Source organism: Netta rufina (assembly GCF_964035555.1).
Source record: "Netta rufina genome assembly, chromosome: Z".
Lineage (NCBI taxonomy): Eukaryota > Metazoa > Chordata > Aves > Anseriformes > Anatidae > Netta > Netta rufina.
This window is the reverse complement of record NC_140126.1, coordinates 77,226,090-77,243,759: the sequence shown is the minus strand read 5'-3', so window position 1 is coordinate 77,243,759 and position 17,670 is coordinate 77,226,090. Positions and strand designations below refer to the sequence as shown.

The following is a 17,670-nucleotide window of genomic DNA, read 5'->3' as shown; positions in this document are numbered from 1 at the left end:
AACTGGGCAACTTTCTGCTCAGTTAAGAGTTTAGTCCTTCACAGATCTTAAGTACGAAGAAACAGTATTTGAGGAAAAAGTATCAGTCTTGATGGGTTTGCATTTGAATACTGGCAGAGTAGGCAATCGTGATCTGTTTTTCAATAAGGTTTGCTGGTACAGCAAGCATATTTTTAGTGAAAATATAGTGAGTCACTATCCAAAAGATAATATGAACCACAATCACAGTGGTAATTGTGTGGTGTTTTCCATAACCTAAATTAGGCTTACAATGTAAATAAAGCTAATTCTGATCATTCAAGATTTCATTGTTTGGAAAATTACATATGCATTTTCTGTTATTACAGTTTGTAGTCTAAAATATTAAAATGATCTTTGTTGGCCAACATAGTGCTTGTTTCATAAACTTTTATTGCTTGTAAGAAAAATGGTGAATGGTTAATTCATCATAATTTGTTGCCCAGATATTGCGCATGTCTGAATAATAACATCTGTGCCTTAAGTTACTGCTTATGAGTAGTATTAATAAATAGTAGACATTAAAAAGACTAGTTATTAAAAACTTTCCAATTTTAAGTAATTTTTCTTTAATTTTAGTACTAAGTCATCACTAGTTGTAAAATCAATTTCATTATTTCTCAAAAAATAGCAGCACTCTGCTAGTGCTTTGCTTATGATGTAGAGACTCCTGGGATTTAGTGTCTTATTTTGTTTGAGTAAACCAGTGGATTTGACTTAGGTTTTGGCAAAATAGGTATCAATTAAGTCACTGAGAAAGACATCTCAAAAACTTTATGTCTCTTGTTTTCAGGTACACTGAAGTGTTTTGAGCTGATTTTTTTTAGGTTCTAGTTAGCTGTGATGATGTGCTTTAATTCCAGAAAACAAAGGTACGACTCCGATTGAGATAAAATAACTGTGTTTTTTTTTTTAATGAAAAATGTGAGATATGAAATTTATATCTTTTTTACAGGTATACCTCTCTATAGAACTGTACTGAGAAGCAGGCAGAAGGTGTGCTATTCAACACTCATTTTATAATTTCCTACACAAATGCTTCCAGTATTAGCATATGTATTTCATTATTTCAACACCTCATATATGTTGATACTTAGAGTCTGATTTTTTCCTTATTTAACTATTTTCATGTATTTATATTTTATTTTACAGATTCTGAATATGGAGTGGGGAGGAGAGTATTCTCTTGATTCTTCCAATTTGGACTGTTTGTTAAATGTCCTTCCTGGAGAATCAGAGTTTCAACAAGTCCTTAACGATATTGATGAAAAAATAAAGAAGAATTCTTCCAGGTAAAGGGAGTTTTATTTTTATTCAAAATGTTAGTGAAAGTCATTAAGCTTAGGAAGAAATACACCTTTTGACTTATTTCTTTTCTTGCTGTAGGTTAATATTATTTCCATAGTAATTCATCATTACTGCTTGAGCATTTAACACATTTTAATGACATTTAATATTTGTGCGCTGGTGTTTCTCTGCATGGTACTTTTAACATTTGAATCATCTTAATTTTGGGAATTACTGCAGTAGTTGTGATTGCGGAAGAAAAATACCATCTATTTCTATTGCAGTTGTATTTTCTATAACTAAAAGAATTTTTATTCACTGAGAGCTGCAGAATTTTACAAAAAAAGTAAAATTTGAACCCATGGTGTCCTTTAAACAGTTCTAATGAAAGTAGACAGACCAAGTTAGTACAAATATTTCTTATAAAATTATTTTACCTATTTCAATTACGTTTATGCTGCAATACCAGATTTTCTAACTAGCATTTGGTTTGCTATTTATTTCATTGTCCATTTCTTTGCTACATACTAGTTCACAAAAATCAGTGCTTTAAAAATGTGTTCTGAAGTATTTTAAATATTGTGAAAGATGCTCTTACGCAAATAGATTGAGTGTCCTTTATACATTCATATAACAAGAACCATCATCTTGTGTTAAATTTTGACAATGTTTGCCTTTAGATAGCAAAGCATGTCGTAGAGTCATGCCTTCAAAGAATGTCCTTCACTTGGGTTTTGATCATGTAATTTTAATGAAGGCCACATTTGTGAGAAGTCTTTGTCTGCTACCAAACAGCTTCCTGTATAATGGAGATAAATCTTTGCTATACGTCACTGAAAACTGATTTAGGTCATCTCTGAATTACTGCTATATTCGTTATGCCAAGCTGAGATTTTTTAAAGGTTTATTATTAAAATTATTAATATTATCAGTATCTCACTTTTCAAAATTTTGCTTAAAATCTTAGTGACTACGGATGTTTTGGTAGTAGCTACCCAGAGGCAACAATGTTACTGAAGATCTGGGAAATATGTTTTGAGTTGTGGACCACTGCACAGTGCAATTTCAATTACAATTTTCCAGCTGTTGATGGTAGTGAAATGCTGACGCTTGCTTACTTTGTTTGATGTCATAAAATAGTCAAAGGTGTGTTTGGTATATGGTGTTACATATCTGGAAAGAACAGCACCAGTATATTTAACAAATGTGTAAACCAGATATTGTCACCTCTTCAGCTACCAGATAACACTGCATTTGTCATTGTTATGCAAAGTCAGCCTAAGGGTTAGAGTGATTATTGTCAAAATGAACACATGCCTTACTACTGTTTTTGTTTGTGGTTTTAAATATGTGTCAAATATGTACTGCTGGCTGAGAAATCTTTTGGCTGTGGGAGAAGAGGCCAGCTGACTGCTCCTTTTAATAGTACCATCAGCGAACTTTTTATGTTATATTTTACATTAACATCATCACAGTGGAACTATCTAAGCATTTTTAAGAATCCCCCTCTCATAGTTTCAGTCCTAAGGTCTGCAGGGAGAGGAGGCAATTTGATTAGGGTGTGGTAGCACAGGAAACATGTCAGGAAAACCTTTGCATTTCTGTTGAATTGACACTTAAGCTAGTTTTTCAACTAATTTTCTCAGGGAAAGTCAGAAAACCCTGTCGCTACCAGGTGATATTTTGCTCCTGTAATATGTCAGTCTCAGAAATCGAGAGGAGTTTAAAAGAAGATGGACAGCAGCTGATGTGACTTTTAAATTAAAAACAGTCCTTTATTGCTAATATATTAGAGGTAGCATGGAATGAAATCATTTTCAGGTTACCATTGATCTTTGTAAGTGGTATGATAAGAGCAGCTCTATGTGCTACAGTGATACAATTGGAATACAATCTATTTTTCATCAGATAGATTTATGATTTTATTATACCACAGAGAATAAACATAATAGTATACAGCATATATATATTTTTAAAAATAAAACATTGTGTAAAAAATTATGATCCAAAAGTGTGTAAATCACTTGAATGCTCATTTATTGCCTTCCAACTGAACAGCTTTTATAAAATTGTGTGACACAACAAATCAGATATGCTTCCCAGCTCTTGAATTACTTTCTGTATTTTTGAATTGTACCAATTCTATTTGACACTATAACAAAGGGAAAAAAAAAAAAAAAAGGCATCTGTGGGAAATTGTTTTATTTCTAAGTTTTAAGGCAATAAGTGGTTCATTCATTCACTGTTATATAGCAGAGCTCTTATTACACTTGAATGAAAACTTTATTTTTACAGTAGTTTACAGAGGGAGGTGAATATGAACTCTCAAAGTCATTGTCATTGCTGTCCAGTTTTAAGTGCAGTGGTGGTGTCAGGTTATTCTAAAACATGAAGCTGTATTCATAATTTCATTAGGACTGCTGTTTGTCTCCAGTATTTCCCCTCACATTTGCTTTGACTTTCTTTGTTTCTCAACACTGAGTTGCTAGACTTTTTGTCTTCTAGTATAGACGCCTAAGAGTTCATAACAGTTAATTTATGAGTAATTCATAGAACTAAACTTTTGACTGATATTTACTACTACTAAGCAGAAAATAAGGCATAGTGTTTGAAAGCAAGGCAAGTTTGCATAGCTTAAATGTGATTGCAAACTTTGTAGGCTCTTTAGCAGTTCGTGATTTGTGTGAGTGTGCATACACGTGCATGTGAACTGTTGTCACTTCAGTGGGTGGTTGTCTGCTTTTTAGTGGCAATAAAGTGCCAACAGATGCTATGAGGCTGTAGGGAATTATAAAGTATTCTAGGTCTTCTTCAACAGAAGAATTACTCAGGTTTCAGCAAAATTATTTACTAATAATTATATTTCTGTGATACACTGGAGATTGTGTCTTTCTAGGGCTTTTCGCAGAGGCTTGATTTCACTTCAGTCTGATAAACTTCAAGCTGACCCTCTGTCTAATTAACAGTAAAAAAGTCATCTGGGATTTTGCTGAAGGTCTTTTTTCAAGGGCTCCAGTGAGGTCAAGACTAATAAGTACTTACAGCATTGCATTTTGTCCCATAACTGTTCATATAAATTATAATCAGGGCATGAGTAAGTTGTTATAATCAGGACAGGATGCTTAACCTGCAGACTTCAGGATTATTTCGAAAGTTCCTTAACCAGGGTGCTAGTATGACACTTTCCAGTTCTCTTGGATGTTGTTTACGACTTTGCTGATGTGCATAGAAATACTTCCTACCATTAACACTTCACAGCAAAGAAGCAGGAGTTTCAGACAAGCACTGCTGTCTCATTACATTTTTCTGTTTCACAATTGCAGTATGCAAGGGCTTGTGTATTTTTCATTGAGATGTGCTGCAAGAGTTATCTTTCCCTCTATTTTTATTCTTTATTTTATTTTGAAGAAAATTGTGGCTTGTTCCTTTCTGGAATTTTCAGGTAGGAGCTACACTCACTCACTCAAAAGAATTGGCAAAGTCTTGGAATCTCCATCCAAAATCCCAAGTAGCGGTTGAATATTCACAAGAGTTTTACTACAGCCAACATGACAGGAAAAACATTGGTAATGGACACTTGGATTGAATATTTTTCAAAAAAAAAAAAAAAAGAAAAAAAGAAAGAAAGAAAACCATGATACTTGTATATGTAATCTGCTTGCTCTACATTTATATAGTATTTAACAGAGAATTTAGCTCTTATTAAGATACCGGAACAATGTTAGTAAAATCCTTGTGAAAAGTTTCTGTCTAACCACTGCCCTATTGTAATTTGTAGGAAGGAGTAATTGAACTACGACAAGGATGTAATTTTATTCCTTTTCAGCTTGTGTTGTCTCTGCGTGTGATCCCTGAGTTCGAGATAGCTGCTTCTTACTTTCTTGGTAGCTTTCTCTCTAGAAAAGGTACGAGTAAAATGCATGTGGGAATTACACTGCTAAAAGTTTCTTTCAAAGATCTCTTACTCTCAAAGTATATGGCAGGTCCTCTGACACAGATTTCCAAATGGTATGATTCACATTACATGAAATGACCTGTAAGCTAGCAGTCAAACTTTCCCAGGAATATAAATGATGATCTTAAACTAGTATACAGTTAGCGTTTCTGCCTTCAGAAGACAGTAGAAACAATTATTTCATTAATGTTAAAACAACCTATCTGTTCTTAATAAAAGACATGTAAACATTCTAGCATTCTAACAGCAGATCTGGATGCATATGAGGCTTTTAAGCTTAAGTAACATGAGGTTTAAAGATTATTTCAGTTATAGCTTAGCAGTTTAAATTTAAGCAATCTCATTGTCATTTTATGGCTGTTCCATATTCTACATGAAATAAATTGAAACAGTGCTCTTTAGGAATTGAAAGGAGTTAGAAGATCATCCTTCAGCTTAGTTGTAGTCATCTTAGGCAATGGAGAATGATTCATGGAGACAGCAAACCTCATTTTGATGCTATGTTTCTCAAAATGTTTTATCAGTGTGGCAGTGCATACACTACCAGTTCCATTATAGTACTTGGTTTGTAACTGAACAGTCCCTCAGTTTGTCTGCTGATGCAGTCATATCAAAAGCGGTCTCTCCACATGGTTAGGTTATTCCTAAAAACAGTTATTAACTTAATAAATAGAAGGACATAGGAGTTCTCAAGTCAAGATTGTCTCTGTACAGTGTGAATACTTACAAATGGTACTCCAGAAAAGCACTCTTAATGTGGACACAGGTAGCGTAAGACAATCTAGCTTTATTTGTAAAAATTAAAACAGCAAAACTAACAAAACAAAAGAAAAAAACACCATCAGTTGTAAGAAGGAGAATCTATTTCAGTGTGATCACATTTTCACTGGCATAATAGCATATTGGTAATTCTAGCTGCAAACATTGATGTACTCATGGAGGCTCAAGATGTTTCTCAAGTGGAAATGAAAAAACTTTCAAGAACAAAAAACTTTTCAAGAACTTTCGTGAAAAATCAGTCAATTTCATAAAAATCCATAATTTTCAGACTGCTTTGCTACAGAGTTAGGTTAAGTTTTCTTTCATTTACTTTTATACTGTATTTAGTAGTTTTGTGGCTGTTTTGTGGGTTTTGTTTGTTTGTGTGTTTGTTTTTGTTTGTGTTTTTGTTTGTTTGTTTTAATTTTATTTTATTTTTCATTTTGTGTATGAACAGTTCCATAGGATGAAACACAAGTGGAAGCTTTCATGGAAGAAAAACTAATTGAGGCCTGTTAAATGCTAAGACACTATCTGATTTAAAGCCTTGTGTCACAAACTGCTGAGAATGATGAAAATATTCTGAGAAATATTAACTTTTTTTTTCTGGTTTGCTTTGTTTTAATTTTTCTTTGACATCTCCTAGTGACCACTGCCACACATATGCAGAAATTCTGACTGACCATGCACAGTTATTCTAATGTAGTACCAATAGGCTGAATTCCAATGGAAGAATTAAGTCCTTTCTGGTTAGTTCCAGCAAAATCTTAGCTTTGGTACCTGTTCACTTGAAACATGAATTGGATTCCTTTCCTTATTGGTAAGGTTAAATGCTTCAGAGATTATTCTAAACAAACAAACATACAAACAAATAATAATGATTATAATAATAATTAAAAAAAAAAAAAACATATGGAACAAAGACCCAGTTAACAATGGTAATCAGGGGGAAAAAAAAAATTATGTACAGAGCTACGTCTGATTTCCCTGTTGTCTTCCAGATCTTGTCTACCTGATTCAGATGGGGTTGCACATAGACATGACTGTATTTTTTTCATTGACCACAAATGTTTTTAAGACAACTTATGGTCCTGTTGTTGCATACAGAGTGTCCATTGATATCATCTGGACTGATGCCTCAGTTTGTTCAAAAAACTGAGCTTGTTTAGTGCAGTGAACTTACTAAAATATAATTTCATTGAACCTTTACTGAAAAAGGATTACTTGGGAAAAAAATGTATATAGGATTTTATGATTTGTGACTGTACTTGTTTGTGATTGTAAGAATACAATTCATTACATACCTTGAGCATATTTTTGACATCAAGATCATATCTTTTGTGTAGAGCTTTTGAAACTTCAGCAAACTTGGAAAACAGACTTTTCTACACAAATACAAAATTATAAAGTTTTATATACTGTAAGGATAATTGTAATTCGGAGGAAGTATTTTATTTAAAATAGCTGCTTTCTAAACTCAGATGATGCACAAAAAGAGTTTTGTTTTTTTTTCAGAGGTAAACAAAAACCTAAATATTTTATTTAATAATTTAATTAATATAAAGGCGTAATCCTAAATAATAGTATATGTTGACAAAACTCATAAAAGTGAGAAATAGCAATATTTTTGATATCATGTTTAACTACAGTATTGTGATATATGAAGTAATAATTCGTGTCAAGAAGATGGTTGATGTTAATAAAGAAGGGGGAGATGTGGGAGTGTGGCCATGGGGGTCGACAAGCGCCATGATTGGTGTTAACATCAGACTCTTAACGATGAGGCCATCAGGAATATAAAGAGTTTAGAGGGAACCAAGAAGGGCGATTCAGGAGATGCCATGCGGTCTTGGGTTGCTTGTTCTCCAGCCGTCAAAGCATGGAAGTTGCTGGGCGTTTGCTGGTTGGAACCATTAAAATTTGTTGATAATCATATTTTTAGTGTGGTTTCAAGGGTTAACGAAATGTGGGCAAAGATGGCCTCCTGTGGGTTGGTGTCAATCATGTTTTGTTGCTTTTGGGAACCTTGTGGAGGGCAGAGCATGTGCAGAAGAAAAGGGAGGCAGTTGAAGCTGCCCCTACGGTCTGGACGGGATCCAGGAACAAAAGGTTGCTAGCAGTGATGGGGCCTTCATCCCCACAACCCCCAATGACTACCACCAAGAGAATTATGATACGAAGTGGGGATAAGTTATACATACGTATAGGCGTACTCGGGTTTCTTATGAATACGTAAAAGCAATGCTCTATATATATTTAGGAAGTTCCACAGTTGGGTGTGCATGTTGGTAGAGCATGGACTCTCCACGCACCTAGCGCTGTTTACTTGCCTTTTATAAATATTACTAAATTCAGATGGAGTTGTATCTTCATTTATATTGTATTGTAATCATATATCATATCATATATCATATTATATTGTATGTTGTAAGTAAACAGTATGAAAATATTTTATTTAGTGGAAAACAGTTTTAGTACAAATAACACTTTTATCTTACTGAGATAAAAGGATTAAACAGAATTAATAGAATTGTCATGGTTGGTACCTACAGGAAGGTCCACTGAAATGTATCCTCCTAATCCCCTTATCAGTGTTGGGACAAATAGCTGGAATATCTATTCCTGCGAAGGCTGTGGCTTGTCCGTGGTTTGTGTTTTATTGACTTGCACACCAATTCAGATGTCGAAGATGAGTGTGAAAGCTGGTTCCTAATTGAAGCAGACTGGCAGAGGCTAAGAGCAGTGGTCCCTATTACAATGCCCAGTGCTGTTATCTGTTGGGTATGGCTGAATGAGGCACATCAGCATACCACAATAAAAGCTGTAGCTTGTGTTCCTGGAGTCATGGCATATTGTTTCATACTCCAAAGAACAGGTTTCTCAAGTTAAAAAGATACATACCAATCTTTCATCAAGTTTAGAATCAGCATTCATGGCTGGGCTGTCCCACCAGGAACCTGACTGTGCCACAGGCAGAGAAAGATTGTTTTATCAGTGGAAGTCCTGTGTGCTCCTGATAAGGTCCTGTGACAATGAGCCGATGCTCATTTCAGTGCACATCATTCTGAGCCCACTGATGCTCAGAAAAGTCTTGAAAAGACTTCCACTTCAATTTTATGGAGAGAGGTGTGTAGACCACCCATGTATTCATAATATTTTAGAGGTTGTAATATATTTTTCCATTCGTTCAACTTACTGCATTTGTTTCTTTAAGATAATGCAGCTGTAAAATGCAGTGTCTTCATGTAAGTAAAATACACTTTGACTGGTTTATCATGCCTTTTAAGCATGAAACTAATCTATCCGTAATTGTTATTAAATACAATTAAATATAGGGAAGTAAGAAGCTGTTCAAAATGACCCACATATTTTTAAGTTTTAAAGTAAGTAAACTTAAAATAAGTAACTTAGGTAAATTTTATAGTAATCTTTGTTTTGGAAACATTTAATTTATTTTTTTTCCCCTTTCAAAATGTCATAGGCACTCTGCACTTAAGTTACAGCACAGAGTAGTCCTTACATTCTTTTTACCATTGATACATTTTACTTTTGCAGCTTGTTATTTTCTATGACTATTTGAAAGAAACAAGGCACAAAATGATATTTATCATCACTGATGTCTTCATGGCATTCTGAGAACAAAATACATTATATTTGTTGCAGGCTACTTAAAAGTAAAAGGAAAACCCAGCACATAATTTGGTGTGATCATTTGCTTTTTGTTTTCCTTTGATTTTCTAAAATGTAAATTCAAATTAACAGACTGTTGCCAAAGGTATGGATGATAGTGATTTATTTTATCATTATTGATCAGAATGAAACAACTAGAAGGAGTTTAGGGTACATTGCATAATATCTGTAAAAGAAATAAAATGCAAATCACTCAGTAAAGGAGAAAATCCAGTAGAAACAAACAAACAAAAACAAATAAATTCTTCTTCCACGGTACTATAGGCACCATCAATTGACAAAATGTAGTCAGTGGGCAATAAGCAAAATGGCTTTTCATCATCAGTTTCACCACTTGCTACAAATTTGTATAGGTTAGTAGTGTTTGAGATTTGTTATTTCTTCATATTTAAAGCAGATTGCATGTTTTATAAACATTTGTTAAATTAATCTTTCTGTACAGAGGAGTAATGCAGAAGAAAATATCCATACTGTACTCGAGGTTACGAATTTAAAGTGTTTCATTGCATGTGTTTTGGAAAAGCTGGTATTTTTGTCACTACTTGTAATACACTTTACCTTGTTACACACTTTGATATTCAGTTTCTTTTCTTTCCTCTCCTTCTACCCTCATTTTCTTCTCTTCTCTTTTCTAGTCTTCTTGTCTACTTTGCCAAACATATTAGTTTGTAAATGTTAGAGAGCAGGTAAAGAAAAACAAACATACTTCATCTATATAAAACAAAGAGTCAGTACAATAGGCTTTCTTGTTGTTTGGCTGATGTCATGAAAACAGAATAACACGATCAAAAGTATCAGCCACTGAAGTATCTGTAAAGAGCTAGCTGGGTGTCATCTAGATCTTTAACTCCACTAACAGAAAGAACTAAACTTTAACTTGCATCAAACCTTACATCCATTATGTAAGAACATAAACAATTTAACAAATATACTCCGGAATAAAATTAAAGGAATAGTGAGAATTGCTTTGCATGGCCATATACCAAAATTTGGTCTTAGTGTTGGCTTTGTTACTATTAAACCTAGGTCTGCCTAGGTTTAATAAATAGTCAATACTATTTTATTAATAGAAATCAGATAAAACATTAAGCATCGCTTTTAAGATAAGTAGTTCTGAAATAGTGAAAAGGTGTTTTTATAGGAAATTATGTGGAGGTAGACTGTTTCTGGATTTTTATTTTCTGTTCTTTTCATGTAGATGCCAAATAGAAACACCAACAGAAATGAAACCTGTTTGGATAATCAGCTGTTCTTGTGATTTTTGCAACTGAAATCACAGTAATTACCATATCATATTACCATGATTTCACAAATAGGGCTGTTAAAAAGTGGATCAGCTCCTTGAAAACAAACTTTCTTTCAGATATTCTAATAACAAAAAACAGGAAATAAAAGATCTGCTTTCTCAGCAAAAGTGACTAAAATTCTTTTCAGCTTTTTCTGTGGTGTGTCAATTGGTCTTTAAGAAGTTGTTAATATCTTATGTATTATAAAGCAACTGCTGATTGCTAAAGGAACAGAATGATACATTCACCTTTGTATATGGTAGCTAATTCGGCTTATATTATCTTCCATAGCTAATTAAATACCAGCTCTTAAGGTGAGAAATATCTTATTCACCAACTGCTTTACTGGAAAGTACAAGATTGTGTGAGAACTTTTTAAAGTACATTATAATATAAATGCTGGAAACTCAGGCCTTATTTAGTGTGACTAATTTAATTTATTTTTTTAAAAAGTTTTGTTTTTTTTTTTCTTTATAGCATGGAACAGTGTCTTAAAGACCTTCAATCAGAAGTAAATGAAATATGTACTGATGAAATACTGCAAAGCACAAATGACTGCCTTCAGTGGCTAAACAACTGCAATTTTATTTCTCTCAGACCTTCATCTACACCACATGGAGAGCTGATGGAGTTCCTCAGGACCCTGGTAAAAAATTGTTTACTACAAAGTTTAATGTTTGGGAAAGTTTATTATATGATGCTTATGGTTTGTTTGTTTGTTTGTTTGTTTTCTTTCCTGTTAGCTTTATTTCAGTCTTCACTATTGTGAATATAGTCCAGAAAACTTAACATAAAGCTTAGTCCTGATTTTATGTCTGCATCAGGGGTTTATGCTTCCTTTTGATCATGTCCTAACTAGACAAACTTGGATCTAAAAAAATTTGCTGATACTTCCACATGTTCAGCATCACCAATACTGTTTTATAAACATTTGAAGGTGAAAACATATGAAGTTACTGTCTACACACAGTCTGTTAATTTTAATTCTTTCTCGTCACTTGTATCAGTACGAATATATCCCATCTAATACAGATTGTTGTGCTTTATGTGTTGTTTAGGCATTAACTTCATATCTACTTTTTCCTAAATCAGCATGTGGGAGCTACATCCATTTTTCTTGCAAGTTGTGTAACTGGACCTAACCAGAAGTCATGTTTCACTTTGGTGAAAAAAGATGTGATTTTTACCCCAATTTTTCCTGAAAAGTTAGTGTTAGAATAAATACGTGGAAGTGGAATTCTGGAAAATTGAATTGTCTAAATAAATGAAGGATAATACCTCAATAAATGGCAGCCTTCAACTTTGTATAGAAACTACATAAATGCTTGTTTATATAACATACATATATACGAGTATCAACACAAATAAATATAGACTTTGTCCAGTGAATTATTCTGGGTTACTTCTTAGTCATGATTTTGTCATTGGATGTGAACACCTTTAGGATAAGATATCCCATATTGGCAGAAGAAACCTGGTTACAAGAAGTGGAGATTTTTCTCATATGGAACTTCTGGCTAAAGCTCAAATTTCATCAAATCTCCTTTTTAAAAATTTATTATTCTTTTTGGTGGGTTGTGTTTTTTTTTGTTTGTTTGGTCGGTTGGTTTTGTTTTTGTTTTTGATTCATAAACCTGGTTGTTGATCTTTCAGTCACACTTGAATCCACTGAATTACATGACTGATAGCCCTGCTTAATTGAAGATATGTCAAATTATGAAGTCATTTCTAGGAATACCAGGTCTTTAATGTTCGTGTGGTGAGGAAGTGATTTAATCCCTTTCTTACATGGGTGATCAGTATGCGTGTTGCTGTTAATAATCATGCTGCTCAAGGATGTCAGACTGATACTTGTCAGACTTGATTTAGACAAAATGGGAGAATCCCAGAAAATACGGATTTACGAGTTGTTTAATACTTCTCTTAGTCCAGTTATATCCTTACTTAACACCCTCAGAAGAGGGCATGGCAATGATGTCTTACTTACCCGTGTCCGTTGCCTGTGCTCATCCTTCTCCCGGGTCACTTTAAGCCATATACCTGAACACCAGGTGGCGGCATTTGTTTGGCAAACTCCAAAATATCCCCATCTCTGCAAAAAATTTGGATGTATCGTACGCAAAACGTGCTTTCTAGCTCTCAGCTTCCCAAGAGTCTACAGACTTCATGACAGTCTGGCTGTGGGCTGTTAAACCTTGGGAGCAGCTCTTTGGGAGGCTGCTAAACAGACAGTTTAGAAGGGTGAGAAGCCTCAAAACCTTAACGCTGCACAGCTTATCGGGAGAACGAACATCTGTGGAGCTTGGGAACTGGGACAAAACTGTTTTCAGGCTCGTGGCTTCTCAGATAAGCCAGCCTATTGCCTTGATGAGACTACACATGAAATGTGCATCTGCACTAGCACCATCTGTCCATCTGTAGGAAGTTATACTCATCCTTAGCTCCATAAACACATGTGCATTAAACTGTTTTCAGTTGTATTCAGCATTAATGAGATTACTACAGCCTGACCTTTCTTAACTGTGTATTTCCATCCATTGAATTAATTACTGAGTTGACTTAATTAAAAGCTTACAAATGACAAGTTAAATATCATACAATATATATTCAATAAAATTAACCTTCTTTCCACCTCTGGACAGTATCCCTATTTGTTACTATACCTCATTATGTATGTTTATTTTGTTAGGTTTTCCACTTGTCTCTTAAGCTTCTGGAACAAATTTAAAATAAATAAATAAATAAATAATGCAATGTGGTATTCTCAAGCAGTTATAAGCTCTCATGGAAATACTGAGAGGTTCTTCATGAACCCTAAAAGACTTCAGTTATGTGAAATCTCATCATTCTGTGTACTAGTCTGTAGTTTTAAATACTTAGTAGCTGAATCTGTATACGGACACATCTTCATTAAATTGCCTACCACCTAAACTAATGGCAAATCTCTTTCAAGAAAACCTTAACAATACTGGATGTAGTCTATACCAGGTAGTAGTCTAGTTGATAGAATGCAAGTCTTTTTTTGTGTACTTTTATCACTGACTTTCTGTACTCATAAGAGAACTTTTCACACTTCTCTAAAACCTTTAGACACTAATTTGGATCTCTTTCTCTTGAATAGTTTTGTCATCATCTTTTGAAGTATTTCTTAAAGATAAACTTTCAGATAGAAAAGCCTGTGTCAATACAGGCAGTGTTCAAAGACACTTGATTATACTGTGTTTTCAGACCTTCACTGTTCACTTCAGGGACTTTTTCTGAGGAATACTAAGTCTAAGATGGCATCTGCAAATTCCTTTTTTTTTACGTTTTAGTCTAAGTTGCAAAGCATTTGAAACTATTAAAATTCTTACTGGCTTTCATGAATAAAAATGTTTTGGTTTAACCTTAAAAAACAGCATATGGATTTGCTTGGAAGACATTTTGGATTCATCATGTAAAGGCATGAGTTACAATCACTGGTTTGACACCTTTTCCTGTTCTGTTTATTTCAGAATATAATCGTTGATCATACTTCATTAAAACAAAACAAAACAAAACAAACCTTTAAATTCATAAGTCTATCTGTGGGCACTTGACTTTCCAGCTACTCTAACTATGCTAGCAGCAGTTAGTGAGTAGAGTCTCAGTTTACCAGCTCAACACATTGTCTTTGCATCCACAACACCTCATAGAATGCTTTAGTAGACAATAAGATGAAATCAAATCAGCCTTACATATATGCATATTAATTTCCACTATTTAAGATATTAATTGGTTCCACATATTTCTATTACATGCATGTTTTTATAGGAAGATACTTGACTGATAATTTCCTTTATTGTTCTGTCTACAACATATGTTTCCTACTAGTAAGTACAAAATTGCATAGGGAGCTCCATGAAATAAAGATGTGAAGTGGAAGAAAAATAGCTAGTTAGTCAATTTTTAAGACTTTCCTATATGGAAGGTTATTGTGCTCTCTCTTTTGTTCAGAATTACCTACTGTGGTACAAGTTTTTTATTTTTCATAATGGAATGCTCTAAAATAAAGGGCAGGTAGGTTAAATTGTTGCTTTCTCCCATAATAGTGCAACAGTTTTAGTCATTAAGAAAAAATACAAGAAGTTCTGATAATAAAAAATTGCTGTGACTGAAAAGCATGCAAAAAAGTCACACTGAAAAGTTTGTCAAAAATGTTGTCTTTTTTGTATTTCTTAAATTATCTATGGATAAAATATTGCTATAGTAGAAAGAACAAACTTTTTTTTTTTTAATTTCAAAATTATTGAAGTACTACCATACTCAAATAAGATTTATTTCTCTCTTTCATAATGAGAAAAGAAATAAAACTGATTATTTCCTGTAAATAGTTTAGTTAGAACTAAATCAGTAGTTCTGAGTATAAAAGGTTTCTGAAAGTTGCCTTACGAGCCTTGCATTATAGGTTGGAGAGACCCAAATAAAGGACATGAGAGGAAAAATCTATACTTACACGGTTTGCCACAACACTTTCTATGTTGGAAGATCTTTGAGAGAACTGATGGGAGGTGAGGGAGCAAGCAAGATGGTCTCCATATCCTGATTCACTTCAGGCTTGCAAATGTGCAAGCAATTTCTCTTTTTCTTTCTTTTTCTTTTTTTTTTTTTTTTGTGACTGTGATGGCAAAATCTGTAGTTGTCTCTCATGCAGCTGGAAGACTGAGAGTGAGTCTGTTCAATACAACTTTGATGAGCCTAGGGATGCAGGCAAAGCCAACCTGCAGCAGGAAGAATGTGGAGGGTGTGGGAAATGGGTTTATAATGGGCAAGATTTTTTCTCCAAGACAGGAAATAGATTTAAGAATCCACTGACCAAGGGGCTTCTGGGCCTGCCTTCTACTAATATATTGGATGCCACTTCTTTATCCAAGTGATTCCTCAAGCATATCAAAGAAAGCTGCAGAGTGCTGTTTACATTTATGTCATTGTGAGCCAAGTAGAAGGCATCGAGGTGTGACAAGAACCTTTTATTTGCTGGTTGGCATCTTGGATTTGAAGGAGTTCTAAGATCAGAGATCCTGTCCATGAAATAGGGAGGCTTTTCAGATGCAGTGAAGTCTGCACATGTATCCAAGTGGCTTCATGGATATTCTGTTAACTGTCTTTCTTCTACCTCGATCTGTGTAGCTGAGATGTATTTTGAGGCTCCCATACTGTTAATGTATCAGTCTGCACCTGGATTTGACAGGATACGCAGCTTCTTACTCTTTTGCCCTATATGATCTAAGCCCATTGTTCAATTCTTAAGTTTTTATTTGTAGTTCAAGGCAGTTCTGGGCAGATTATTTAATGAATAGAATAGCCTTTCTCACAGTTGCCTGCTGAACCAGAACACAGAGGGCAACAGAGTTTTATTTTATAAATCCCATCTTGGTTTTATGAGCAAAACCTCTTATTATCCTTGTAAGTGTTAATTTCATATAATTTTCTTTCCAAGATGTTTGTGTGGACCTGAACAAACAGTATCATCTGCCAAGGCTTATCTAATGAGCTATGTTTTTTCTAGGCTTTCCTTTGAATTGTGGGATAGGACTGATTGACAAAATGGATTGAGGATGTAAGAAAGATGGGAAGAATAATGTAAATTCACTGGAGTAGGTAGACAAAGAGATGGATGGGAGCATAAATTCATTGGAAAACAGCCTTTGTTATTTCTGTTGTTTATAGAGCAATTTGTTTCATTTTCTCATTTGCTGGTAAGATAATTAGCATTGGAAATAATTGGTACTCTAGCACAAAGCTGTTAATTTTATTAACCAAAGTTAACAAAACATTTCTAAAATACTGTCTGATTTACTTTTGTTAGCAAAGCTTGCTGAAAAATGAGCAAAATCAAGAAGAAATGATACTTCACTTCCTTCTGGATCTCTCTAGTCAGTGTGGTGTCTCATTTCCCTGTACTCCAAGCGGGACGTCTTTTGAGTTTACATCTTCCATTCATGCCATTGAGGATGATTCAACTATGGACATGAAATCTCTCTGGGATGATGTGAGATTGCACCTTCGACGATTTTTAGTAAATAGACTGCAAAGTCAAGAAGAAACAAATAGTAATGCTTTGCAACAACAAATACAGTTTAAAACTCAGTGCATACAGCAACTTTTGTTTCTTTACCCTGAATCAGAAGTCTTAATGAGATACCAAAACATGCAGAATAAACTGGTTAGTGATCTTCTACAGAACTGTATTTTGTCTAGCTGTGGTGAAACAAATTTTGATAAAGTCGTTCACGGCTACCAAAGTTCAATACCCACACTGTGCACAATGATAAAAGAAGATTTCTATGTACTAAGTGGAACTATTGATCCTTCTTCATCATTGAAGTTTATTAATGAAACTTATCTGGATACCATCACTGAAGAAATAACGGTTCTTCTTGAAAGACTTTGCGAGCTGCAGTTCAAAGAAAATGCTCTGCATATAGTTAAGGCAAACAAGATATCAAAGAAGCATAGAGGAACAGTTCATGCTGTGGGTTAGTAGACTTATTTTATGTTCATTGTAGTTAGATATTATTTTAATTATATGACCTTTTTTTTTTTTTTTTTTTTCCAATACACCTGGTTATTTCCTGTGAAGAGAGAGGCCAAAGGTTATTAATTACAGGTTTATGTTTTAAATGCATTATTGCAATTGAGTTATAGACTATGTCA

At 34.0% G+C, this 17,670-nt stretch overlaps 1 protein-coding gene across 1 annotated transcript in view; it reads left to right on the top strand.

Annotated features, from left to right (window-relative positions):
- Positions 1-1,173: 1,173 nt before the first annotated feature.
- KIAA0825 overlaps positions 1,174-17,670 on the top strand; it is a gene marked incomplete at its 3' end in the record, with an annotated part of 217,959 nt that continues 201,462 nt past the window's right edge. The window contains exons 1-3 of the mRNA XM_084305804.1: positions 1,174-1,310; positions 11,473-11,641; positions 16,823-17,492. Coding sequence (XP_084161930.1) covers positions 1,180-1,310; positions 11,473-11,641; positions 16,823-17,492 — 970 coding nt within the window. The 5' untranslated portion in view covers positions 1,174-1,179. The remainder of the gene's footprint in view (positions 1,311-11,472; positions 11,642-16,822; positions 17,493-17,670) is intronic.